Source organism: Salmo salar, chromosome 01 (assembly GCF_965601325.2).
Source record: "Salmo salar chromosome 01, fSalSal1, whole genome shotgun sequence".
NCBI lineage: Eukaryota > Metazoa > Chordata > Actinopteri > Salmoniformes > Salmonidae > Salmo > Salmo salar.
This window is the reverse complement of record NC_138291.1, coordinates 79,656,767-79,684,603: the sequence shown is the minus strand read 5'-3', so window position 1 is coordinate 79,684,603 and position 27,837 is coordinate 79,656,767. Positions and strand designations below refer to the sequence as shown.

General features: G+C 42.8%; 1 protein-coding gene across 1 annotated transcript in view; it reads right to left on the bottom strand.

Annotated features, from left to right (window-relative positions):
• Window positions 1-51: 51 nt before the first annotated feature.
• Window positions 52-27,837, bottom strand: part of LOC106612832 (KH domain-containing, RNA-binding, signal transduction-associated protein 2) — a 120,541-nt gene continuing 92,755 nt past the window's right edge. Inside the window, exons 5-9 of the mRNA XM_014214393.3 lie at window positions 19,860-19,990; window positions 15,167-15,341; window positions 5,839-5,921; window positions 3,304-3,362; window positions 52-1,003 (exon numbers count right to left, since the gene is read on the bottom strand). Coding sequence (XP_014069868.1) covers window positions 909-1,003; window positions 3,304-3,362; window positions 5,839-5,921; window positions 15,167-15,341; window positions 19,860-19,990 — 543 coding nt within the window. The 3' untranslated portion in view covers window positions 52-908. The remainder of the gene's footprint in view (window positions 1,004-3,303; window positions 3,363-5,838; window positions 5,922-15,166; window positions 15,342-19,859; window positions 19,991-27,837) is intronic.

The following is a 27,837-nucleotide window of genomic DNA, read 5'->3' as shown; positions in this document are numbered from 1 at the left end:
GTGCAAACAAGTCAATCAGAATTTGTGTTTAATAAGGTCAAACTTAGAGAATAGCTTAAAAATCCATTTATTAGTCTAAACAGTTGCTTTCCATTAACATGTTATACATTTAAAATGACTAACCAAGATTCAATGAACAATTTGGCTCTTACTTTGAAAGTATTTAACAAAAGATTCTTTATCGTGTTACTGCATGTTATCTACACAACAATTATGAAAGACAAGTCTCGAAAATTCATAATTTTTTTTGACTTTCTGTATCAAAAAACATTTTAGCAATGACCTGAAACCAAGCAGGCATTTAGTGCTAGAAACAAGTACTTCAAATGTTTCTGTTTTACCAAAAAGTTTCAGCTTTATTAACAAATTATGGCAAAACAAATTTACCAATTTATGGCCACCTATTTAGAGAAGCTTACACATGGTGCTTTATGTTATTTTAATATATGTTTTATTTACAAATACAAGTTAAACACAGAACAGAGCACTTGTAGTAAGCTACATACATAGCTGATTGCTTTCAACCCAACACGAAAAATATTTAAATAGTTTTACAAGATCAAAATCTAACATCATAACAAATATAGAAAAAAATAAGTTATCACCTAAGTTAACTTTACTCAATAGTAGCAACCCATTTTCATCCTGAAATCAAATTTCCCTAAGGGCTATCAAGAAGCATCAAGTTCTGTGACAACTTCATGCTTTTATTTTTCGAGGGACAGACAATCATTGACAACCAAGAACAACATTCCAATGTTTATTGAAACACAAATGTCTTTCTTTTGTTTTCTCTACTAATTGTTCTAAAAAAAGAGTCCATGTTCTAAAAAAATCGAACATTTCTGGGAGGAAATTAAACAATCATATGGTTGTCTTATGTCAGAGGTCACAGATGTGGAGCCCCTTCAATATCTACCATAGGGATGTTCTCTGTAGCCCACACGTGAGATCCTTGCTGCTGGGGCTTTGAGTGATGGACGGGTTGTAGTCCACTCCTCTTCTGCAAGAGGTAGAGTTCAGACAACATTATATACTGTAGTAAGATACTAACTCATATCAAGTTCAAAGTAAGGAACTACTGTAATATTCTGTGGTAGACCAAAGACAAACTATAATAAGTCAAAGACAAACTAAACTTTGAGTTCAATTCAACCTGTCTAAGCAATGCTTATGTTTTGTTTACTACTACCTGTGTACATGTCTAATTGTGACAAATTTTTGTTTGCCAAAGTTTATCTATAGGTGGGTAATAAAGCAGCAAATAAATTTTCCCTGTAGAAATTGGTCTTGGTCAATGACCAATTCAATGATTCCCTTCACAGACTTGCTTTTGCTTCACACTCGCTGTTCTTTCCACTTCAATGGTTGAGTATGCAATGTCACCCTAATTTAATGATCAATAAGCTTCATTCATAATATGTGCTGGGGATCAACGCTCTGTGAACTTTACAGAATTTACAATACAAAGTAGTGTGTCCCTAGCCACTCCTGTTAGCCCTCATCCACATGTCATACCAAGTTATAAGACCAAGTCATTCTATTTCTATGGGCAATACTGCATCACATGATACTATTATGTGTATAAGGCAATACCATGTAACTTGTTGTCACATGGGATGGGACTATAGCTGCTGGGGGAGCTGCAAAAGGGTTACATTAATACAGGCTATTCAAAAAATAGAAAATCCTTGTCATATCTTGGGCATTAATCCTTCTTAACAAGGGCATGCATGTCCATGAGAGTATTCTCAGGTCCTTGTTTTCTGCTGCAGGTACCACAGGGGCTACTGCTCTCAGCACAGTAAATTAATTACATGAGCGTTCTGTCCTCTGTCGGCCCAAAACTGAGCTCTGGCTCATTCAGGCTGCAGTTTCAAGTTTCAAGTTTTAATGTCATGTGCACAAGTACAATGAAATGCCTTTCTTGCAAATTCTAAACCCAACAATACAGTAATCAATATCAATGTAGAGCTAAAAATAACATAAGATAGTGTGTGCGTGCGTGCGTACGTGTGTGTGTAGAGTCCTGTGAGTGTGCATAGAGACAGTGAAAAAAATTTAATAAAATAAAAGGGTCAACTCAGCCATTTTGTTAGCAGTCTTATAGCTTGGGGATAGAAGCTGTTCAGGTGCTTGTTGGTGTCAGACTTGATGCACCAGTACCGCTTGTCGTTCGGAAGCAGAGGGAACAGTCTATGGCTTGGGTGGCTGGAGCTCATTTTTTGAGTCAAATTACATAAAGAACAAATTCCTTCACTGTGCAGAGCTCTGGTTCTATGTCGCAAAGTGTTTATGGAGCAGAAAATCAAATCATTGGTTTTTGTTGCGTCCACACTTCATCGTGCTGAAAATGAATGACCGTGATGTTGCAGACCTACACTGGAAATCAGCTTCAGTGGAGAGCAGAGGGCTAAGAGCCAAGAGCAGAAGCATCCCTGATCTGGTATCCAATCTAATCCACAATGAGGGCACATGTTCAAAAGGCAGAACGCTGGCGGAACATCCACCTCCACCTTTTCAATAGGCATCAGTCAGGCCTCTGGGCCTTCACTGGCGCACATTGTGCTGTGCTGCATCTCTAATCAAATCCTGGTCTGTCGCTAGCTTGCTAGCCAAAGGGTATGATGGGCAATGCATACAGAAGCTGATCCTTGGACCTGAATGACGCAGGTTGACCTTAGTCATGAATCTGGCCCTCGAGGGAGAACTGAGTGATTTCCGCTAGATGGGCCAGCTGCAAAGTCAAAATTGTCTATATTGTAAAAATTCATGATATTTTTAATTTTATTTAAGGTTAGGGCTAGGCATTAGGGTTAGCAGTGTGGTTAACGTTAGGGTTAGGTTTAAAATCAGATTTTATGACTTTGTAGCTGTGCAAGCTAGTGACCCCTCCAGGGCAAGATTCCAGGGCAAGATTCGTGACAATAAATGCCAACTTTCCTGAATGACCAGGCCTAGGCCAAAACTATGGGGCATCTTTCTTTATCTCTCAGCTGTGAAACATGACCTCCTCCATGGATCGTGATGGAGGAGCTGCCAGTATTGTCCAGTGAGAGCTGGGAGCCATGACTGTCGCATCAAAGCCTAGCAGGTAGTCCCATTTAAAGGAAGGAGAAGCCATTGAGGTTTTATAATGGAGGTGGCTTGAGGCCATGATAGCCTTGGTTTTAAAGAACTCTCATGAATATTCAAGCATTGGCAATAACACAGGGATATTGTCCATTAAGAGTCGGATTGTGGCCTTCATTTCAGGGCTTCGGAATAGTGTAAATAAAATAAGTAAATGCGCTATGCTTTTACCGTAATTGTTGTAGGCTTCGTCATTGGTTCCATGGCCATATTCGTAATATTCAGAAATGCTGAAAAATAAAAAAGGTTATTAAAAAACAATGTTGAGACAAAGAGTAGCGTAATACCTTCCATTAGTCAAGCTCTTTACAAAGGGCTTTGGGCCTCTCACTAATGCAGCACAGTATACAGTTGAAGTCGGTAGTTTACATACACTAAAGTCATTAAAACTCATTTTTCAACCACTCCACAAATTTCTTGTTAACAAACTATAGTTTTGTCAAGTCGGTTAGGACATCTACTTTGTGCATGACACAAGTAATTTTTCCAACAATTGTTTACAGAGATTATTTCACTTATAATTCACTGTATCACAATTCCAGTAGGTCAGAAGTTTACATACACTAAGTTGACTGTGCCTTTAAACAGCTTGGAAAATTCCAGAAAATTATGTCATGGCTTTAGAAGGTTCTGATAGGCTAATTGACATCATTTGTGTCAATTGGAGGTGTACCTGGGGATGTATTTCAAGGCCTACCTTCAAACTCAGTGCCTCTTTGCTTGACATCACGGGAAAATCAAAAGAAATCAGCCAAGACCTCAGACAAAAAATTGTAGACCTCCACAAGTCTGGTTCATTCTTGGGAGCAATTTCCAAACGCCTGAAGGTACCACGTTCATCCGTACAAACAATAGTACGCAAGTATAAACACCATGGGACCACGCAGCCGTCATACCGCTCAGGAAGGAGACGCGTTCTGTCTCCTAGAGATGAACGTACTTTGGTGCGAAAAGTACAAATCAATCCCAGAACAACAGCAAAGGACTTTGTGAAGATGCTGGAGGAAACAGGTACAAAAGTATCTATATCCACAGTAAAACGAGTCCTATATCGACATAACCTGAAAGGCCACTCAGCAAGGAAGAAGCCACTGCTCCAAAACCGCCAGACAAAAGTGCACATGGGGACAAAGATCGTACTTTTTGGAGAAATGTCCTCTGGTCTGATGAAACAAACAAATAGGGAACTGTTTGGCCATAATGACCGTCGTTATGTTTGGAGGAAAAAGGGGGAGGCTTGCAAGCCGAAGAACACCATCCCAACCGTGAAGCACGGGGGTGGCAGCATCATGTTGTGGGGGTGCTTTGCTGCAGGAGGGACTGGTGCACTTCACATAATAGATGGCATCATGAGGTAGGAAAAATGTGTGGATATTTTGAAGCAACATCTCAAGACATCAGTCAGGATGTTAAAGCTTGGTCGCAAATGGGTCTTTCAAATGGACATGACCCCAAGCATACTTCCAAAGTTGTGGCAAAATGGCTTAAGGACAACAAAGTCAAGGTATTGGAGTGGCCTTCACAAAGCCCTGACCTCAATCCTATAGAAAATTTGTGGGCAGAACTGAAAAAGTGTGTGCGAGCAAGGAGGCCTACAAACCTGACTCAGTTACACCAGCACTGTCAGGAGGAATTGTTACTAGGATTAAATGTCAGGAATTGTGAAGAACTCATTTTAAATGTATTTGGCTAAGGTGTATGTAAACTTCCAACTTCAACTGTATATACATTTTGTATTTTATTTTTAACCTTTATTTAACTAGGCAAGTCAGTTAAGAACAAATTCTTATTTACAATGACGGCCTACCCCGGTCAAACTCTCCCCTAACCAGGACAACGCTGGGCCAATTGTGCGCCGCCCTATGAGACTCCCGATCACGGTCGGTTGTGATACAGCCCGGGATCGAACTAGGGTCTGTAGTGACGCCTCTAGCACTGCAATGCAGTTGCCGTAGACCGCTGCGCCACTCTGGAGCACTCAGAGGATGATTCATCATTGTAACACCACAACCAACTACGCCACTCTCTGTTGGCATTTTCACCGTGAACAATGCTGCAATGCCGATTCATGATTCAGTATTACAAAATTGTTTTAGATTACCTGCCGTCCTGATTGACTGTCTAATACAAACGGTACGGTTATTTAGAAGGGGGGAATATGGAGCCTTAATACTGATTATGTTAGTCCAATATTTACAGATGGAATCGAAATAGTAAAAAAAAAAAAAATCCTCTCATTGAATATATTGTACATTGTGTTAGTTTTTGAATCCCTATTAATGATTTATACTGTATATTTAATTTGAAGTGATGTGTGAAGTACAGAATATTGTATATACAAAATATATAAAGGAAACACAGGTATAACTCTATTACTATGCAATAAGTTAAAAAGTGCAAACGGGCTAATCTGAAACGGTCAAACTTCACTAAAAACCTTTTGAATAAGACAAAGTGCCCTTAGGAGAAGTTGTTTCACAGTAATATTGCAAATACTGCAGTTAAGAACAAAAATCTATATTGGGGAGGAAGACAAAGACTGAGAAATTGGCAATGTTCTAAACAAACGAGAATGGAGAATGGTCTCACAATTATGTGCATATGTATGCAAACAATATTCATACTTGATCAAAATTACGTTTACCTTGCAAAAAGAGGAACGCTTAATGATGGGTCCTTAACCTTGCCTTCTTTTAGCTAACTCACCTCTTTGACTGATTGCTGTAGTTCTCCTCATAGGCATCATAACTCTGGTCATCATATTCACCGTCATATCCATCATCATAGCCCTGCAGGTCAAAGAAAAAGCATGCTGCATAAGAAACCTCTGCCAAAGTAAAAGCAGCTCTGTTTCAAACCTAGCATGAGTCTTAATTGTTTAGGGTTGGGACATTAAAAAATCAATGCTTAATTCCATGGGCGAAAGATCTCTGTTACACATATAGTCCCTGAATGGGAGGGGTGACAAGACTAAATCATGTCTAACACGGACTATTGATTAGGGTTTGCAGGGAAGCTGTCTTGCTAGCAGGGTGTATCAGACACTCTGTTCACCTCTGACCTTTAGCCAACACTAATACGGCCTTTACTCTTGTTTTGTGACTGTTGTAATGATCAACACAGAGAAAAAAGTAACTTCAATATAAACCTGCCGCTCCTCAATGAAGTACACAATAATAATGTAGTTAAATACATATATACTGTATAAACATGATACTCTAAGGTCTGACAACAAAGTATATCAATCCGGTTGTACATGATCTAATTATTGTGGACTGTACACTATTTTGTATCCAAGGAATGGGGAAAGCATATAAAAGGAGAAATGTACTGCTATTCGCTTCATTACTATTTAGTTAAAGTCCATACTACAATACAGTCTGTACTCAGTTTTTCTATTTCTGTAGTTGTAGAAACAACACTTGCTATCCTTGAGTCATGATTGCGAAACACTTTCCCCAGACTTCACTGTCTAAAACACCCACAATACCCAGAGAGCGATTGTTTCAGCGACGGTCTTTGTATTTTTAGTTATAATACTTATATGATCATGTTTACCGTAATGTCTTCCCAGACACTGGAGAAGACAGGAAAATAGGCATACAGTATATCTTCCTTTAATGAGCCTGGCTGCACAGAGGCTGCAGACAGTCAGTGTTCATATTATGACAAGGCTGTTGTAGCAGACCCAGGCTCCAGGCTGAGCTACTCTTTTCAAAGTGTGCTACTGCTGTTTAATCCTCTCTGCTGTCACTGCCATGTTTATTTCTGGCCCTGCTATCTCCTCTGTCACATTTCTGAAGGTGAAGCCACTTTCTAATCATTGGATCTTGCTTATTTTAAGCATTTTGGTTGGTTTTCAAAGTGTATAATTTCTGTCAATCATCATCATTCTGTAATCTCCTGGGGTCTTCTCATCCTTATACTCACACAAAAAATGTCTGCCATTGCAGTCAAATTGTTTTATCTTTCTTTTGATTAATAGCTTCAATATCCATCAAAGTTGGGATCTTTTTGTTATTTAACTAGGCAAGTCAGTTAAGAACAAATTCTTATTTACAATGACGGCCTACACCGGTGACACTGGGCCAATTGTGCGCCGCCCTATGGGACTCCCAATCACAGCCGGATGTGATTCAGCCTGGATTCGAACCAGGGACTGTAGTTCGCCTCTTGCACTGAGATGCAGTGCCTTAGACCACTGCCCCAATCAGGAGCCCTGCTGATGCTATTGAACAAGCCAGGAGTAAATAAATGAAGTGAACTAGTATACATAGAATCTTTGCATTCACAGTAAATGCCGATGTCACTGTCAGTATAAAGGAACTGGTGACGGTTCGCCTCAGAACACCTTAGCTGTGAAGAAGTTTAATCATAGAAAGTCATGATCATCATCTGACTGTTTTAATAACCTACCAGAAAATACAAGGGTTTGGTGCTACAATAATAACCCTGCAATAATCCTCTCCAAAGATATGAATATTATCCAACTACATGGATTGCTCTATTGCTATGAAAACCACTTCTGCCAAGACTTTCATGCGAGAATACTCATCAACTGCCTTATGACAGATAGTCTTCATGTGACTTTAATAATTCCCTTCCCTCACAGCTACTTGGAATAAATATGAAATAACATTCTCTATTTTAATAACGCATGCTACAGTAGCTTCTCTACATAAAGTAGAGTATTTTTTATTTGGGCATTTTTATTGTTCAGAAATATGGTGGGTACTCTCTTCGTTCGAGGGACTTTATCTTGCTAACTGTTCCAAATGTCTGAACTGAATTTGGTAAAAGGGCTTTTATGTACTCTGCGCCATCGTCTTGGAATGCCTTACAAAATACTTTTAAACTGGAAGAACTTGTCCCGATTGGTATTTTTAAATCACTGATGAATGATCTTGAGACTGATTCCCTGACTTGTCAATGTTTTTAATTTGCTGTTTTTGATTTTGTTATACTCTTGTGAATTCTATGGTTTTTACTAGATTACTTGTAGTTTTTCATGTTGTTTGTCTAATTTTTGTAATGACTTGGCGCTGCCTATCTTGGCCAGGACGCTCTTGAAAAAGAGATTTTAAATCTCAATGAGCCTTTCCTGGTTAAATAAAGGTTAAATAAAAAAATAAAATAAAAATGTTCAATAAAAAAAGACACGGGAAAAGTTGTCAAATGAAGCTTTAGTCTACTAAGATACTCGCCTGTCTCTTTTGTTGGCTCAAGACTATTTAAATTCTGCTTTGGGCTCTTGTGTGGCTTTATATGAGTATGAACATGGATTTGACTAAATTGAAGTTAGGGATTATGTCAGGGATTAAGTTGTTCAGGGGATCTAATTTCACTTCCTCTCTCTGAGTATTTTTCCATAATGACAGGGTCAGAGGCCTACCTATCTCATTAACTGACCGTTTTGTTAGCATTCCCAGCTGACAGAACGCTCCACATCGCCTCGGCACTGTTTGCCGCTGACATGTAAAACAGTCAGGGGAGAGACGGCCAGGATCATGTCAATATAGGACAATTCTGCAATTACATATTGCTTCAATTTCAAGGTTATCATGTACTTGCGTTGTAACAAAATTGAATGTAATTATCCCTACATGTCCTAAAAATAAAAATAAATATTTGGTGACAGATTACTTTCACTCATTACGTATAATAAATGTACTGCTTTCCTATTTCCACTACCATGACAGCTAGTCTGAACGACTGTTGTTGACGTTTTTCAATGGGAAAAAAACATTAAAAATGAAAATGTGACCTGATCTGTGAACTGTTCCTAACTACGTTGGATGTCAAAGACGAGATGTGGTCTATCAGCTTTTGATTGGCTACTGTCTTGCTACAGTATCACTATATCAATATCATGCTTGTTTACAGAGCCCTGGATTTTCACCTCGCTGAACTTTACATGCTTTTGCAAGACGCAATGCATAACAGGTGCTGCGGTCGGCCAGGCCCTCTAGTTAATGAAGCGTGATCCTTATATTTCAACACTCATTTGAAAAACCAATTAACGCTGGTGCTATTGAACAAGCAAGGAGGAAATAAATCAAGTGTTAACACACGGGCTGGAGAGTCCTGGCTCACTGTAATTAGGACAGCGAGGAGCGTATAAGGAGTTAAAGGCCGTCAGCTCTATGCTTCATTATCAATTGACAACCTGTATATCCCATGACAGTGACTGATCTGCACACAGGGCTGCCTCTGAATGCAGAGCCCCGAAAATGAGAAAGGAGAGTAAATGAGTGGTGGGTTCCTTTGTCTTTCTGCTTCAATCCAGTTTTTGTGGCTGAACGGATTTGATTTTACTTCTATGCATATTCAAGCGACACACTCCGCTTTATGCATTTCCCATTTATTGCAGCCTGTGAGAGACATAAAAAGAGTCCACAAAAAGGGAGTACTTCTCAAGCTGTTATTCAGTCTGGGAGTTTTCCTTCTATTTGAATCAAATGAGTAATATAAAGTAACATAATAAACATACAAATCCAAATAGTGAAGACCTTGGAGAGCACTGTTCTCATGACCAAATAGGGTTATGGTCCTAACTGGTCTCATAGAGAAATAAGAATATGTTGTATTTGCCAAATGTATTTTGTAGCTTTCCTCCTCTTCTAAGGCTGTCAGGAATCCCTTGGATTGCAACTGATACCAAGGCTTTTGGGTATTCCGCCTACTTCTGAGTCAGAGTATGAAATGATTAAACAATCTATTTGAGGTGTGTCTCTTACATGTGTTTTATTAAACAGGGGAGTTGTGCATGGAGAATTCCATTTCCATAATTAGTTCACAAATGGGAACTCAGCAGTGTAACCAAGCCTATTGTTAAAAAGCAATTACTCCAGACGTGCATGCCATCCTTAAAGGTAGCCCAAGAAAAGCAATTTTGTTCCATTTTATCATGCATGTTGTTCCTAGAATGCAAGCTTTTTCCCATATGTAGAATAGTGAGCATAAAATATAGGGTGCGTGAAAGAGCTACATCAATATTTTATCTGACACCACATTTGAGAAATACACACATTGATTCAACTATTAGAATTTCACGTATCTTTGGAGATCACATAGAGAAAAGTGTTCCATTTCCACAGTGTGACGTTGGGCTATTATATCTATTCTGTTCGGGGATAAATATATATTTTTTTCAAAGCCTCACCAAGCCCTGCATTTAATCACATTATGGCCTTCTCTGCGTTGCCTCTGTAGAGTTGGTGTGTTCAGATTTAACACTAAGAAATACAATACACATTCTTTCATTTACTTTTTTCATGTGTATTGTTTGTGGTCTGCCATCAGAGACAGAGTATGCGATTTAGTATTGGCCTTAAACTTATCAAGCACACATGAATCTGGTTTGGATCTTGGCCAATGATCTTGGACAAGAGTGTTGAGCTTAGTTTAGGTCTAGATCAGACCTGGGTTCAAATACTGTTTTAAATATTTCAATTACTTTCACACACATTTTGAAGTAAGTATTTGGACTATTTTGGTTTGAAAAATACAATCGTTGAATATGGAATGTATTTGGAAATACATTTGGAAAGTATTGGCATGTATTTTCAAATACAAATATTTAAATACGCCATGCATTTGAACACAGGTGTGTTTGGTCCCCGTGTATTAAGGCATGTATTTGAACCCAGGTGTGTTTGGTCCTCATGTATTAAGGCATGTATTTGAACCCAGGTGTGTTTGGTCCTCATGTATTAAGGCATGTATTTGAACCCAGGTCTGGTCTGGATCTGGGTCTCAAGAGGTCTGCTCTAGATCTTGTGATGTCTGGAACTGATGTGGGTCTGTGTAAGTTGTGTGTAAGTTCTTGTAGTCCCTAGTCTCTTTTCCCTTCCTTTGTACACGGTTAGTACACTGCTCCAAAAAATAAAGGGAACACTAAAATAACACATCCTAGATCTGAATGAATGAAATAATCTTATTAAATACTTTTTTCTTTACATAGTTGAATGTGCTGACAACAAAATCACGCAAAAATAATCAATGGAAATCCAATTTATCAACCCATGGAGGTCTGGATTTGGAGTCACACTCAAAATTAAAGTGGAAAACCACACTACAGGCTGATCCAACTTTGATGTAATGTCCTTAAAACAAGTCAAAATGAGGCTCAGTAGTGTGTGTGGCCTCCACGTGCCTGTATGACCTCCCTACAACGCCTGGGCATGCTCCTGATGAGGTGGGGGATGGTCTCCTGAGGGATCTCCTCCCAGACCTGGACTAAAGCATCCGCCAACTCCTGGACAGTCTGTGGCGCAACGTGGCGTTGGTGGATGGAGCGAGACATGATGTCCCAGATCTGCTCAATTGTATTCAGCTCTGGGGAACGGGCGGGCCAGTCCATAGCATCAATGCCTTCCTCTTGCAGGAACTGCTGACACACTCCAGCCACATGAGGTCTAGCATTGTCTTGCATTAGGAGGAACCCAGGGCCAACCGCACCAGCATATGGTCTCACAAGGGGTCTGAGGATCTCATCTCGGTACCTAATGTCAGTCAGGCTACCTCTGGCGAGCACATGGAGGGCTGCGTTCCCCCCCCCCCCCCCCCCAAAGAAATGCCACCGCCAAACCGGTCATGCTGGAGGATGTTGCAGGCAGCAGAACGTTCTCCACGGCGTCTCCAGACTGTCACGTCTGTCACATGTGCTCAGTGTGAACCTGCTTTCATCTGTGAAGAGCACAGGGCGCCAGTGGCGAATTTGCCAATCTTGGTGTTCTCTGGCAAATGCCAAACGTCCTGCACGGTGTTGGGCTGTAAGCACAACCCCCACCTGTGGACGTCGGGCCCTCATACCACCCTCATGGAGTCTGTTTCTGACCGTTTGAGCAGACACATGCACATTTGTGGCCTGCTGGAGGTCATTTTGCAGGGCTCTGGCAGTGCTCCTCCTGCTCCTTCTTGCACAAAGGCGGAGGTAGCGGTCCTGCTGCTGGGTTGTTGCCCTCCTACGGCCTCCTCCACGTCTCCTGATGTACTGGCCTGTCTCCTGGTAGCGCCTCCATGCTCTGGACACTACGCTGACAGACACAGCAAACCTTCTTGCCACAGCTCGCATTGATGTGCCATCCTGGATGAGCTGCACTACCTGAGCCACTTGTGTGGGTTGTAGACTCCGTCTCATGCTACCACTAGAGTGAAAGCACCGCCAGCATTCAAAAGTGACCAAAACATCAGCCAGGAAGCATAGGAACTGAGAAGTGGTCTGTGGTTACTAGTAATTCTACGATTCATTCTATTTAAAAGACAATTGTTCCTTGATATGCATAATTGTAACACGTCTTCTGTTCAGTCTGGTCTAGACATCTATTGTCAAGCCCAAATCATGGAATCCCAATCACAACAGCTACCGAAAACTTTTGTGATACAGTTTAGAAATAATTCAGTTCTGCCACTGCCAGTGTCAAGACTTCCGCCGAAGTCGGCTCCTCTCCTTGTTCGTTCAGCGATCGACGTCACCGGCTTTCTAGCCATCGCCGCTCCATTTATCTATTATCCATTTGTCTTGTCTTGTTTCCATACACACCTGGTTATCATTTCCCCAATCAATCTACTTGTATTTAACCCTCTGTTTCCCATCATGTTTTGTGTGTAATTCTTTCATGTTTTTCGTGGTGTTTGATTTACGTGCTTTACTTTGGTTATGTTCCGTGGTTTTGAGCGCATTTTGATTTATGTAGTGCTCTCGTGTTTTGGAACTATAATAAAGTGCGCTTGGTTACATTTCGCCTCTCTCCTGCACCTGACTTCGCCTCTCAAACACCCGATATTGACAGTCAGTTCTGCCATAGTTGGCAAGCCAGTAAATTAGCTTGATGAAACAGAAAACCACTACATTTCCTCTGAAGTGAGTCAATTCACAAAATAGCAGGATCCATTTAGTTTTTTTTTTGTTGTGAATTGTTGTTTGGCTTAAAGTGGGAGTGGGTGACAGTGAAAGCAGGAAAATAAACCGGCTTGAGCTGTGCTGATCCACGGAAGAGCTATGATTACCTGGATTTCAATACGTTGGTTTGTTTAAACAAAAGAAGAGGTAAAGCCATGCAACATGATGTTTTTCCATATTATGTTACGGCATAAGCTAGGTAAATCTACGGGATACAAAAACAACAATTCATAGGCAGATCAATGACATTTCGAGATCTAGAAAAGCACTCAAATACAAAAATACCAAGCACAACAACGAGGTAATGTCTGTGCTTTCACTTCCTTTTACACTGTATATAATGTTTCAAAATATAGAGAATTTCAAGGTTCCTCTCTCTCTCTCTCTCTCTCTCTCTCTCTCTCTCTCTCTCTCTCTCTCTCTCTCTCTCTCTCTCTCTCTCTCAGCTGTGAATCAATACTATGCGTAACAGGTGTGATTATGGTCATTGTATCAGTTTTATGAGGGAGACTGACAACCTGACAGAGGCCATAGCTTCCTCTGGAGAAATTCCTATTACACCACGAGAAGTGTGTACTTCATGACATAGACTGACCAGCTGAATCCAGGTGAAAGCTATGATCCCTTATTGATGTCACCTGTTAAATCCAATTCAATCAGTGTAGATGAAGGGGAGGAGAGGTTAAATAAGGGCAAGACAAAATATTGAAGTGCCTTTGAATGGGGTATGGTAGTAGGTGTCAGACGCACTGGTTTGAGTGTGTCAAGAACTGCAATGCTGCTGAGTCTTTTACACTCAACAGTTTCCTGTGTGTATCAACAATGGTCCACCACCCAAAGGACATCCAGCCAAAACTGTGGGAAGCTTTGGAGTCAACATGGGCCAGCATCCCTGTGGAACGCTTTCGACACCTTGTAGAGTCCATGCCCCGACAAATTTAGGTTGTTCTGAGGGCAAAAAGGGATGCAACTCAATATTAGGAAGGTTCATATTGTTTTGTACACTCAGTGCATATTCAGTATTCAGCATATACAGTATGTCTTCACAATGACAAATAGAGGAAAGTAGCGACAGGAAAAAACACCTTTTTGAAGCTTTAGTCTACTAAGATACTCGCATGTCTCTTTTGTTGCCTCAACACTATTTAAATTCTGCTTTGGGCTCTTGTGTGGCTTTATATGAGTATGAACATGGATATGACAAAATGAAAGTTAGGGATAAAGTTATGTCAGGGACTAAAATACTTTTTGTTGAATTATCTTGACCATGACCATTTTCTGCACCCCCATCAAGGAAGAGGTAATGGTTGAGGACAGAGAACAGTCGCTAAGGCATCACAGCATCCTGTACACTCCAGTGGGAAAAAATACCTTGACCTTAGAGAGAGAGAGGTCTGCCTACGCTCTGGGAAAAACACTCTGAGAGAAAAATGAGTACTGGAGTAGAGGATAGAGCAAGGTGAGATTCGTGGGGGGAAAATAAGAGGGGAAAAAATGTTCTGGACAAACTCCTTCATTCTTTAATCCCCTGGTATCTGTCTGTGCTCCCACCTTCACTCCAAACCCCCAATTACTGTGGAGAAAAATGTCCAGCTTTTTGCCTCTCAAGAAATACACAGGCTCTCGCTCAGAACTCAATTCGGCTTTGGTAATGAGACTGTGCTTGTGCATTTCCCCATGCAGACAGGCCAATCTTCCAATTGCCAGCACACACAGAGACTTTGAATAGCGGGAAAGCTCGGTGGAAATTGACTAGTGAAAATATAGCTTTTTTCATTAGGTTACAATTGAATGTTCACTTTGTTCATCTCTTTTAACATGACTTTGAATGTCCCCGAAATCTGAGGGATTTTTTTTAAATCTAAAATTGTGAATTGTTCTTTATCTGTAGGCCTATGTACTCTTTATCATCATGTCTTATAAATTAAATATTTTCCATTTAGTCTAGTGGCAATATGTCATTATGAGGTATTTTGTGTAGACTGATAAGGGGAAAAAACTATTTAATACATTTTAGAATAAGGCTGTAACGTAATAGAATGTGGAAAAAGTCAAGGGGTCAGAACACTTTCCGAATGCACTGTATTCAACATCAACATTTACAAGTGGGGAAAAGTGGGTCAGACTTACGTAGTCGTCGTATGATTCGTGTGTGACGGGCAACAGTGGGGGTCTGTATCCGGGGTTCCCTGGTGTTCCCCTTGCCCTGGGAGCGGGTACTCCTCTCGCTAATGTGGCTTGTGGCAGTGCACTCCGTGTACCCGCTGTTCCTCTGGGTGCAACTGCCCCTCTGCCTCCCCGTCCCCTGTTTAAAAAACAAAACATCAATGAGAGATTAGATCATAACATGATATTACGTAGTCTGGCGATCTTGAACATTGACATTGTCCCTTGTGAAATAAGTATATTCAAAAAGCACATGTGTAGTGTACTACGAATATGTTGAGCAAAATACCGATGTAGGATCTTAATATGATCACCCTATTGCAATGCAGGAAACTTAAAACTTGTAGTGTATTTGAGGTTTAAAATGGCTTATGAAGTTTATAACTTCCACTTAAAAATGTCAGACTTGATTTTCCCTTACGAAAGATGTATCAGCCCTTACACAAATTTCCATTAATTATAATCCACATAATAATTCACATTTCCTGTTGCTTTAGGATTATTTCCCCGCTGTAGCAAACTGGCTCAAATTAAGATCCTACATTTGTAGACCAGAAACCACCACTATGGGTATTGATGGCATCTCAAAAATGTCCAGTGTGGAAATGAAATGGTCCTCTCCTGATTTCAAACAACTATGTGCAACAATGGAATGGAAATTCATCAATCAGAATACCAAAGCAGCAAATGCTGACCTCAACACTTGTTTCTAATGTATGCAGATACAGTATTATACAGACTGCCTCAGTCACAAGCTTGAGTGTTGTCAAGTGGAAGATAAGCATAACCTTTTCTCCTCAGACAGATTTAGTCATAATGATGTTTGAAGCAGAACAGGTATCATATCGCTTTTCTCCCAGACAAGCTATTCATTCAGACGCTGCACTGTTATTCCAATGACCTGGAGAATCAGCTCTACCTACATTTGTAGAGAATCCTCAAGCAGGCGTTCCGGCATACATTCCGGGAACATTAGCTAACATTCCCATTAAGTCATAGTTAGGGTTTGGTAACATTAGGATGATAACGTCCCACAAACATTAAAATAATGTTTTTAACTACTCCCCCTAAAATTGAAATTAAATATCCTTGGAATGTTCACCCAACATTCACTAAAATGTTGTTCACAACGTCTGTAAAAACTACCACAGAATATTCCCCTAAGGTTCTCATTAGGTTGCCAGGGAATGTAATAACATAATATTCCGGTAATGTTCTTAGAACATACTGCCAAAACAAAATGTGGGAGCAATAGAAGTGGTTCAGAGGAAACATTACAGGAATAAATGAACAAGACATTTTCATGTGATTTGCCATATATTTTTTTACATGGACTGCTGTGCAACTAACTTCCTCAACAGTAAGGTAACACTAACACATGAAAGAACCCTGTTCAAAACAAATTTGTATCATTCTGGGCAAATAGGAATAACATTCTAAGAACATTGAAGGAATGTTTTGTGCACCCTGATACAAACATTGTAAGAATGTCATCACAACTAGACAGATTTTGTGCTTTGGGAACCTATCTCTTGTAATGTACCCACACTGTTCCCACAACCTAATGAAATGTTCTGGGAACCTTTAAAGAACTCAGGACGGCTGTTCTGTCAATATTCTTGCAACATCAAAGGAATGTTTTGTGCACCCTGATACATACATTATCTGAATGTCAGCACAACAGGACAGTTTTATTGTTTTGGGAACCTATCTTTTGACATATCCCCACAATGTTCCCAAAACCTAAGTAAATGTTGAACAAAATTTGAAAGAACCTATCAGGTGAATGTTTTTTGCACACTAAAATAAACATTATATACTGCTCAAAAAAATAAAGGGAACACTTAAACAAAACAATGTAACTCCAAGTCAATCACACTTCTGTGAAATCAAACTGTCCACTTAGGAAGCAACACTGATTGACAATAAATTTCACATGCTGTTGTGCAAATGGAATAGACAACAGGTGGAAATTATAGGCAATTAGCAAGACACCCCCAATAAAGGAGTGGTTCTGCAGGTGGTAACCACAGACCACTTCTCAGTTCCTATGCTTCCTGGCTGATGTTTTGGTCACTTTTGAATGCTGGCGGTGCTTTTACTCTAGTGGTAGCATGAGACGGAGTCTACAACCCACACAAGTGGCTCAGGTAGTACATCAGGAGACGTGGAGGAGGCCGTAGGAGGTCAACAACCCAGCAGCAGGACCGCTACCTCCGCCTTTGTGCAAGGAGGAGCAGGAGGAGCACTGCCAGAGCCCTGAAAAATTACCTCCAGCAGGCCACAAATGTGCATGTGTCTGCTCAAACGGTCAGAAACAGACTCCATGAGGGTGGTATGAGGGCCCGACGTCCACAGGTGGGGGTTGTGCTTACAGCCCAACATCGTGCAGGACGTTTGGCATTTGCCAGAGAACACCAAGATTGGCAAATTCGCCACTGGCGCCCTGTGCTCTTCACAGATGAAAGCAGGTTCACACTGAGCACATGTGACAGACGTGACAGTCTGGAGACGCTGTGGAGAACGTTCTGCTGCCTGCAACATCCTCCAGCATGACCGGTTTGGCGGTGGGTCAGTCATGGTGTGGGGTGGCATTTCTTTGGGGGGGGGGGGGGGGGGCGCACAGCCCTCCATGTGCTCGCCAGAGGTAGCCTGACTGCCATTAGGTACCGAGATGAGATCCTCAGACCCCTTGTGAGACCATATGCTGGTGCGGTTGGCCCTGGGTTCCTCCTAATGCAAGACAATGCTAGACCTCATGTGGCTGGAGTGTGTCAGCAGTTCCTGCAAGAGGAAGGCATTGATGCTATGGACTGGCCCGCCCGTTCCCCAGACCTGAATCCAATTGAGCACATCTGGGACATCATGTCTCGCTCCATCCACCAACGCCATGTTGCACCACAGACTGTCCAGGAGTTGGCGGATGCTTTAGTCCAGGTCTGGGAGGAGATCCCTCAGGAGACCATCCGCCACCTCATCAGGAGCATGCCCAGGCGTTGTAGGGAGGTCATACAGGCACGTGGAGGCCACACACACTACTGAGCCTCATTTTGACTTGTTTTAAGGACATTACATCAAAGTTGGATCAGCCTGTAGTGTGGTTTTCCACTTTAATTTTGAGTGTGACTCCAAATCCAGACCTCCATGGGTTGATACATTGGATTTCCATTGATTATTTTTGTGTGATTTTGTTGTCAGCACATTCAACTATGTAAAGAAAAAAGTATTTAATAAGATTATTTCATTCATTCAGATCTAGGATGTGTTATTTTAGTGTTCCCTTTATTTTTTTGAGCAGTGTATAATCATCTGCACAACTGGATGGTTTTTGTGTTTTGGGAATGTCCCCAGAATGTCCCACCAGACTTTTCCCCCAACTGAATGAAACATTCTGATAACCTTTAAAGAACAGACTGAATGTGTTCTGGGAATATTCTTGCAACGTCAGGCGGATATTTATGCAAACATTGTATAATCATCAGCACAACTGGACAGGTTTTGTGTTATGAAAATATTTTCCGCAACCTAACAAATGTTCTGGGATCTTTCACAGAACACAGAACCAATTTTGGTTTGCTAGGCTGGCAGAGAAATGATCCGGGACCCACTGTGTTTATCCCAGTGAAGGAGGCTATACTTTTCAGGGTGCATTGACAGTTATTTGACTGTGCACACAACTCGCACCAATAGTCACAGATCAAAAGGCAAATGGGCCCGGACCCTGGTGTGTCTGCGCTGAAATTAGGGTGTTGGGAGGCGGATGCTGGGATGCTGTCTTCGGTCCTGAGATTTTACTGCCTAGAAGAGCCAGAGGAGCACCACAGGGAGTGCAGGGTGGATTTAAGGTCATAAAGCTGTCTATATTTGGAGAACATCCAGACGTTTTAACACTAGCAAGATGGAGGAGGCCGAGATACACAGTCTTCTGGCACTGCTGAACCTTCACTAAAGCTAGCAGTCAATTATGATCCGAAAATACAAAGACTCCAAGGAGCATTACGGCCACATTACCGGTGCATATTTCTCATGGAGATTTACAGTAATAGCTTATCAGCGCAGCATAAGGAGCAAATCAGGGGAGGAACGTGGTGGTGATTCTAAATGAGCAGAATCGGAATCACATGAGAACACGGGCGTGTTTACGTCCATTACCACCTGAGGTAGTATAGTGCAAGCTGTCACCGTACACTCAAAATCCTTCAGGGACTGTCACACTGAAGACATGGCCATGGCCGGTGAAGATTGTATGAAATATGAATTATTGAGGTATGTCATGTCATCTGAGATATTAAATATATAAATGATTCATATGTTACATGATGAATAATTAACAATATGTGCTTGAAAGTAAATATGAATCATTCATCAAACGCGGTGTGAGTATTAAAAGCAATAAAGCCAAGATTACATTTTGATTGTGATCGTTGAGTTAAAGTTCACACAGATGCAAAACAAGACCACACAAATGCGCACGCACGCACGCACGCACGCACGCACACACACACACACACACACACACACACACACACACACACACACACACACACACACACACACACACACACACACACACACACACACTCAATAACCAGTAATGATTTGGGATGGAAACGCAAGCAGATCATAATCAACATGGCTGGTCTTTGCAAATACATACCGTGCGGTTGTCGTGGAAGCCAGCCGTAAGCCCCGCCCCCTTACTGTCCTCCCTCTGTTGGTGTCCTCTGATCCTCCGTTCAAGTAGGAGAGCTCCCTCAGCTGCTCCTGTCTGATCTCATCATTGTAGTCCTGTGGGAAAGAATACAACAGGCCTCAAAATAAATAAAAGAGAAGATTTGTCATCCGAACGCAACCGATGCTCGAAACCTCAACAAAGTTCTCCCAAATAAAAATTCAGAGGATATTCACAGGAAATGCATGATTTAGTTTAACACTGAATATTCATTTAGAGAATGTTCTGGTCAGAGTAGTTTAGGGGACCAAGTCTCAGTCTACTGAGAGTTAAAACAAAAGTCACCAAAAAAAGGCATTGTTTCTTGCCTTAAACTGGGCATCATTCACAAGTGATAATATTTAATTCACAAGTGATAGGCTAATATGGTCAACCATCACACTATTCTTGATGTAATCTTGTCTTTACATATACTAAATAATATCTGTGTGAAATTTGTTTTGATTTAGACCTGTCACGAAACAGGGACGGGGGAAAAATACATGTCATCTATGTACTTAAATAGCGAATGGAGGTTGCGTTTCTCGTGGTTTATTTTCATGCCAGCCAGGTAGACTATACTCTTGTTGTAAAGATAAGCAATGTGCTTAATATTAGGAATGTTGATGGGATCCTCCTCTTTTTAATAGAGGCCATCACTCTGTTTTATTTAGGAGAACAAGTCTCAGTCTACTGAGAGTTGTTAGAACATTTTAGAACATTGAAATAGATGAGGGGAAATTCAAGGACATAAATTAAAATCTCAGCATTAATAGTGTCTCAAAAGATAACGTCAGACAGCAATCCAAAACACACACAAACACAGAGGAAAACAGAGTGAAAATGTGATAACACTTTCTTTACTGTAAGGCATAAACATATAGCTAATGCTTTATAAATGCATTTATCTGCACCATAAGTCATTCAAGGTCCATGGCCTTGTATAGCTACATCATGTCCAGCTTCTGTCCGTCCTCCCTCAAGTAGGCCACAGATCTAAAAGGGCTGAATGGGTAAAAAAAACGATGTTATTAGACACTCAGCCTCTGAGTTTCAAAACTCTGTGGGGCTTTCAGAGGGTCACGTGAGAAACCAGGGGAAACAACTTATAATATTTGTCCTCATTTGCACTAAGAGTGGGTTGGGAGGGCATTGGAGGCCATATTGAAAGAAGCTATTATATTGTTCTTGTGTGTGAATATTGGGCGGCAGGTAGCTTAGTGGTTAGAGCGTTGGGCCAGTAACCGAGCTGACAAGGTAAAAATCTGTCGTTCTGCCCCTGAACGAGGCAGTTAACCCACTGTTCCTAGGCCATCATTGTAAATAAGAATTTGTTCTTAACCGACTTGCCAAGTTAAATATAAAATAAAAAATATTGCATTGCTGCCTCTTGATTCGTCAATGTTTCTCTCAGTCAGTCATTGAACATGAATAGGATCTGAATCACAGGCTAGATAACAAAGTGGATGAAACATATTTTATTATCTTGTCAACAGGCTTAGACAGATAAACAGGTCTCATTTCCTCCAACCACTTATCCTTGTCCTGTTTGCAAAGACAGCTAGGCTAAAACAAATATGAGAGATGGCATTGTGGACAGCACTCAGCCTCTACTTAGTTTAACCGCCCTGTACCGTTTTGGACTCTGACCTGGTTATGAACTCTTGCCTGTCCCCGACCTGCCTTTTGCCTACCCCTTGGACTATAATAAATATCAGAGCTCAAACCATCTGCCTCCTGTGTCTGCATCTGGGTCTCGCCTTGTGTCGTTATAGTACGAACTGGCCATGACTGACCCAGCAGACTTGGACCAGCTCCGTCACGCTGTCTCCCTGCAGGGAGCTACCATTAAGAGACAGGAGGAGCTACTTCAGAACCTGATGGAGGGGTTCAAGGCGTTAACGGAGCAATTCCGTGAATTAGCTCACAGGCAGCACGGCACATCTGAGACCTCCAAGCCACTCAGTAACTTCCCTACTAGTGGTGGGTTTGTTCAGCCTACCTTGGCTCCCCGAGAATGCAGCTTACCTCCTCCGGAGCGATATGCAGGCAATCCTGGAACCTGCCGGGCGTTTCTTTCCCAGTGCTCCCTCATTTTTGAGCTATAGCCATCTTCGTTCCTTTCGGATCGATCGAAGATAACGTATCTAATTACGCTAATGTCCGGAAGGGTGCTCTCCTGGGCGACAGCTGTTTGGGAGCAACAATCTGCCGTTTGCCATAACCTGGACGATTTCATGGCGGAGGTGAGGAAGGTATTTGATTTTCCGGTGCCCGGGAGAGAGGCGGCCCGAAAACTACTGAAGGTACATCAGAACTCCCGTAGTGTGGCAGACTACGCAGTAGATTTTCGCACATTGGCCGCCGAGAGTGCCTGGAATCTGGAGGCTCTGTTCGATACCTTCCTTCATGGACTGTCGGAGGAAATAAAAGACGAGCTCGCAGCTTGGAGTTGCCATTGGACTATTGGACCTTGATTCCCTCATCGCCGTTCCGATTAGTCCGTGTGGTGCCAGGACAACAACCTCTCCCTCAATGTGATCAAGACAAAGGAGATGATTGTGGACTACAGGAAAAAGAGGACCGAGCATGCCCCCATTCTCATCGACGGGGCTGCAATGGAGCAGGTTGAGAGCTTTAAGTTCCTTGGTGTCCACATCACCAACAAACTAACATGGTCCAAGCACACCCAGACAGTTATGAAGCGGGTACGACAAAACCTATTCCCCCTCAGGAGACTGAAAAGATTTTGCATGGGTCCTCAGATCCTCAACACGTTCTACAGCTGCACCATCGAGAGCATCCTGACTGGTTGCATCACTGCCTGGTATGGCAACTGCTCGGCCTCCGACTGCAAGGCACTACAAAGGATAGTGTGAATGGCCCAGTACATCACTGGGGCCAAGCTTCCTGCCATCCAGGACCTCTATACCAGGCGGTGTCAGAGGAAGGCTCTAAAAATTGTCAAAGACTCCAGCCACCCTAGTCATAGACTGTTCTCTCTGCTTCCGCATGGCAAGCGGTACCGGAGTGCCAAGTCTAGGTCCAAGAGGCTTCTAAACAGCTTCTACCCCCAAGCCATAAGAATCCTAAACATCTAGTGAAATGGCTACCCAGACTATTTGCATTGCTCCCCCCCCCCCTCTCCACACCACTGCCACTCTCTGTTGTCATCTATGCATAGTCACTTTAATAATTCTACCTACATGTACATACTACCTCAACTAACCGGTGCCCCCGCACTTGACTCTGTACCGGCACCCCCCTGTATATATTGTTATTTTTTTTTTACTGCTGCTCTTTAATTACTTGTTACTTTTATCTCTTATTCTTATCCATATTTTTTTGAAACTTCACTAATGGTTAGGAGCTCGTAAGTAAGCATTTCACTTCACTCTCAAGGTCTACACCTCTTGTATTCGGCCATGTGACTAATAAAATGTGATTTGATTTGATTGATTGTCACCTACGAGAACGCCGGAGTGGGAGGAGGTCAGGTCTCGGGAACATTTGTTCATCCGCTGCTGCTTGCTCACCTCCGAAGGAATCAGGAAGTCCCCAAAGTGTGCATTTCCAAGAAGAGCCGAAGCCACCCGAGTTCCCTCGAGAATCATCGGGTGAGTCGGTTACTCCTGAGCCTATGCAACTGTTCAGAGCTGGATTATCGCCTAGGGAACATTCCCGTAGGCTGAGCTCCAACTGTTGTCTGTACTGTGGGGCTGCGGGATATAATATAGCCAGCTTCCCTGTTAAGAGACCTATATCTTTAGTAGGTACAAGTACTCTGGTGAGCCAGACTGGGAATTATCCAATTCTCATCACCCGCACTCCTTTTCTTGTGATACTGCTGTGGGGAGACCAGTCTAAGTCTCTCCGGGCGCTCATTGACTCTGGGGCGGATGAGAATTTTATGGATGCTACCCTAGTTTCTGAATTAGGTATCCCCACTCAACCCCTCTCTGTTCCCGTGGACGCTAGAGCACTGGACTGCGGCTCCATTGGAAGAGTTACCCACTGCGCTGTTCCTGTTAATCTGCGGGTTTCAGGAAATCACAGTGAGTCAATACAGCTTCTCCTCATTGATTCCCCTAGTGTTCCTGTTTTGGGATTTTCTTGGCTCCAAAAACACAACCCCATTATTGACTGGACCACGAGTTCAACCATGGGTTGGAGTCCGTTCTGTCATTCCCATTTCGGCGCAGCCTTCCCCGAGACGTCCTCCTCAGGTCTTAAGTAAAGCCTCGGATTTCTCTGCCGTTCCTGCAGAGTACCATGACCTCCTGGTGGTCTTCAGTAAGGCACGGGCTACTTTTATTCCCCCGCATTGTCCCAACGATTGTGCTATTGACCTTCTCCCAGGCACCACACCGCCTCGTGGTCGGCTAAATTCTCTATCCGGCCCGGAGACCATATATTGAGGACTCTGGCTGCTGGAGGCATCCATCCTTCTGCATCCCCTGCCAGCACAGGGTTTTTCTTTGTGGAAAAGAAGGACAAGACCCTACGTCCGTGCATTGAATACTGGGGTCTTAATGACATAACGATCAAGAATCGTTACCCCCTACCACTCCTATCCTCGGCTTTCGAACCTCTCCAGGGGACTACCATCTTCTCCAAGCTGGACCTTCGGAATGCCTACCACCTGGTTCGGATACGTGAAGGAGATGAGTGGAAGACAGCCTTCAACACTGCCAGTGGACATTATGAGTACCTTGTCATGCCATTTGGACTCACCAACGCCCCCTGCAATCTTCCAGGCACTGGTAAACATGTTAAATCATTTTGTGTTTGTCTACCTCGATGACATCCAGATTTTTCCCCGTTCTGCCCAAGATCACATCAACCATGTTCGAGAAGTCCTTCAGCGCCTCCTGGAGAACCAGTTATTTGTGAAAGCGTAGAAGTGCGAGTTCCACCGTTCTACAGTCTCCTTTCTGGGATATGTCATTGCTGAAGTAAATGTCCAGATGGACCCTGAAAAGATGAAAGCAGTAGTGGATTGGCCCCAACCTACGTCCAGGGTGCAGCTACAACGTTTCCTGGGGTTTGCCAATTTCTACCTCAGTTTATTCGAGGCTACAGCACCCTGACGGCCCCCCTCTCTGCACTCACCTCTCCCAAGGTACCGTTCACATGGTCCCCAGCTGTTGACAGAGTCTTTGTGGACCTGAAGCATCAGTTCCCTACAGCACCCATCCTCGTCCATCCGGACCTGTCCTGTCAGTTTGTGGTTGATGTCGATGTTTCTGACGTTGGAGTGGGTGCTATCATGTCCCAGTGATCTGCCCAGGACTAAAAGTTCCATCCCTGTGCCTTCCTGTCCCGTCGTATCAACTCTGCAGAAAGGAACTATGACGTAGGTAACTGAGAACTCCTGGCAGTCAAGATGGCACTAGAGGAGTGGAGGCTCTGGCTGGGAGGAGCAGAACATCCATTTTTGGTTTGGACCGACCATAAGAATTTGGAATATCTCCACACAGCCAAGCACCTTAACTACAGGCAGGCCCGGTGGGCTTGTTATTCACCAGATTCAACTTCACCATTTCCTACCACCTAGGTTCCAAGAATGTTAAACCTGACGCCCTCTCTCGGCTATACAGTTCCGCTGCCATACCCTCTGACTCCGAGACCATCCTCCCTACCTCATGTCTTGCGGCTTCTGTGGGCTGGGGTATTGAGACCCTTGTCCGCAAGGCACAACATTACCAGCCTGCCCCTAGAGGGGGCCCGGCTAACCGGTTGTTCGTCCCTAATTCAGTCCGGTCCCGGGTCTTGGAATGGGCTCATTCTTCCAGGCTTACCTGTCATTCGGGTTCCCGTCAAACTCTGGCCTTCCTCCGACAACGTTTCTGGTGGCCTTCATCGCTGCATGCAATTTTGTGCTCAGAATAAGACTCCGTGGAAAGTCCCTTCCGGCCTCCTTCAGCCACTACCTGTCCCTCATCGTCCCTGGTCCCATATTTTCCTGGACTTTGTCACTGGGTTCCCTCCGTCTGACGGCAACACCGTCATTCTGACGGTAGTGGATCGGTTTTCCAACGCTGCTCATTTCATCCCTCTCCCCAAACTACCATATGCCAAAGAGACAGCCCAGCTTAAGGTGCAGCACGTCTTCCGGATCCATGGACTCCCGGTGGACATGGTCTCCGACCGGGGTCCTCAGTTCTCGTCTCGGTTTTGGAAGGCGTTCTGCACCCTTATTGGGTCATCAGACAGCCTGACCTCCAGATTCCATCCCCAATCCAACGGCAAGTCGGAGCGAGCAAACCACGACCTGGAAACAACCTTAAGATGCCTCGTCTCGACCAACCCCACTACCTGGAGCCGACAACTGGTCTGGGTGGAGTATGTCCGGAACAGTCTCCCCTGTTCGGCCACGGGACTCTCCCCTTCCGAGTGCTCCATAGGGTATCAGCCTCCACTCTTCCCAGAACAAGAGCAGGAAGTCAACATACCCTCGGCCCAGATGTTCGTACCCAGATGTAGATTGCAATAGAGATTGAATCATCTGTGGATCTGTTGGGGTACCTGTGTGTGTCCCTCTTCACAGTCCCTGCTCTTCCATAACGTGCATTTTTCTCTGTATTTAAATCTGATTCTACTGCTTGCATCAGTTACCTGATGTGGAATAGAGTTCCATGTAGTCATGGCTCTATGTAGTACTGTACGCCTCCCATAGTCTGTTCTGGACTTGGGGACTGTGAAGAGACCTCAGGTGGTATGTCTTGTGGAGTATGCATGGGTGTCCTAGTAGTTCAAACAGACAGCTAGGTGCATTCAGATTGTCAACACTTCTTACAAAAACAAGTAGTGAAGTCAATCTCTCCTCCACTTTGAACCATGAGAGATTGACATGCAAATCATTCATGTTAGCTCTCTGTGTATATTTAAGGGCCCACCGTGCTGCCCTGTTCTGAGACAATTGTAATTTTCTTAAGTACCTCTTTGTGGCACCTGACTACACGACTGAACAGTAGTCCAGGTGCGACAAAACTAGGGCCTGTAGGACCTGCCTTGTTGATAGTTTGGTAAGAAGGCAGAGCAGTGCTTTATTATGGGCAGACTTCTTCCCCATCTTAGCTACTGTTGTATCAACATGCTTTGACCATGACAGGTTACAATCCAGGGTTAGTCCAAGCAGTTTAGTCACCTCAACTTGCTCAATTCCAATTTATTCATTAGAATATTTAGTTGAGGTTTAGGGTTTAGTGAATGATTTGCACCAAATACAATGCTTTTAGTTTTTGAAATATTTAGGACTAACTTATTCCTTGCCAACAATGCTCAAAATAACTGCAGATCTTTGTTGCAGTCATTTCAGTTGCTGTAGTAGCTGACGTGTATAGTCTTGAGCCATCCGCATACATAGACACACTGGCTTTACTCAAATCCGGTGACATGTCATTAGTAAAGATTGAAAAAGTAAGGGGCCTAGACAGCTGCCCTTGGGAATTCCTGATTCTTCCTGAATTATGTTGGAGAGGCTTCCATTAAAGCACACCCTCTGTGTTCTGTTAGACAGGTAACTCTTTATTCACAATATAGCAGCAGGTGTAAAGCCATAACAAAGTTTTTCCAGCATCAGACTATGATCAATAATGTCAAAAGTCAGACTGGTCTAACAAAACAGCCCCCACAATCTTTTTATCATACATTTCTCTCAGCCAATCATCAGTAATTTGTTAAAATGTGCTGTGCTTGTTGAATGTCCTTCCCTATAAGCATGATGAAGTCTGTTTGTTTACTGTAAAATAGCATTGTATCTGGACAAACACAACTTTCTCCAAAAGTTTACTAAGGGCTGGTAACAGGCTGATTTGTCAGCCGGTTCAGCCAGTAAAGGGGGCTTTACTATTCTTAGGTAGCGGAATTACTTTTGCTTCCCTCCAGGCCTGAGGGCACACACTTTCTAGTAGGCTTAACT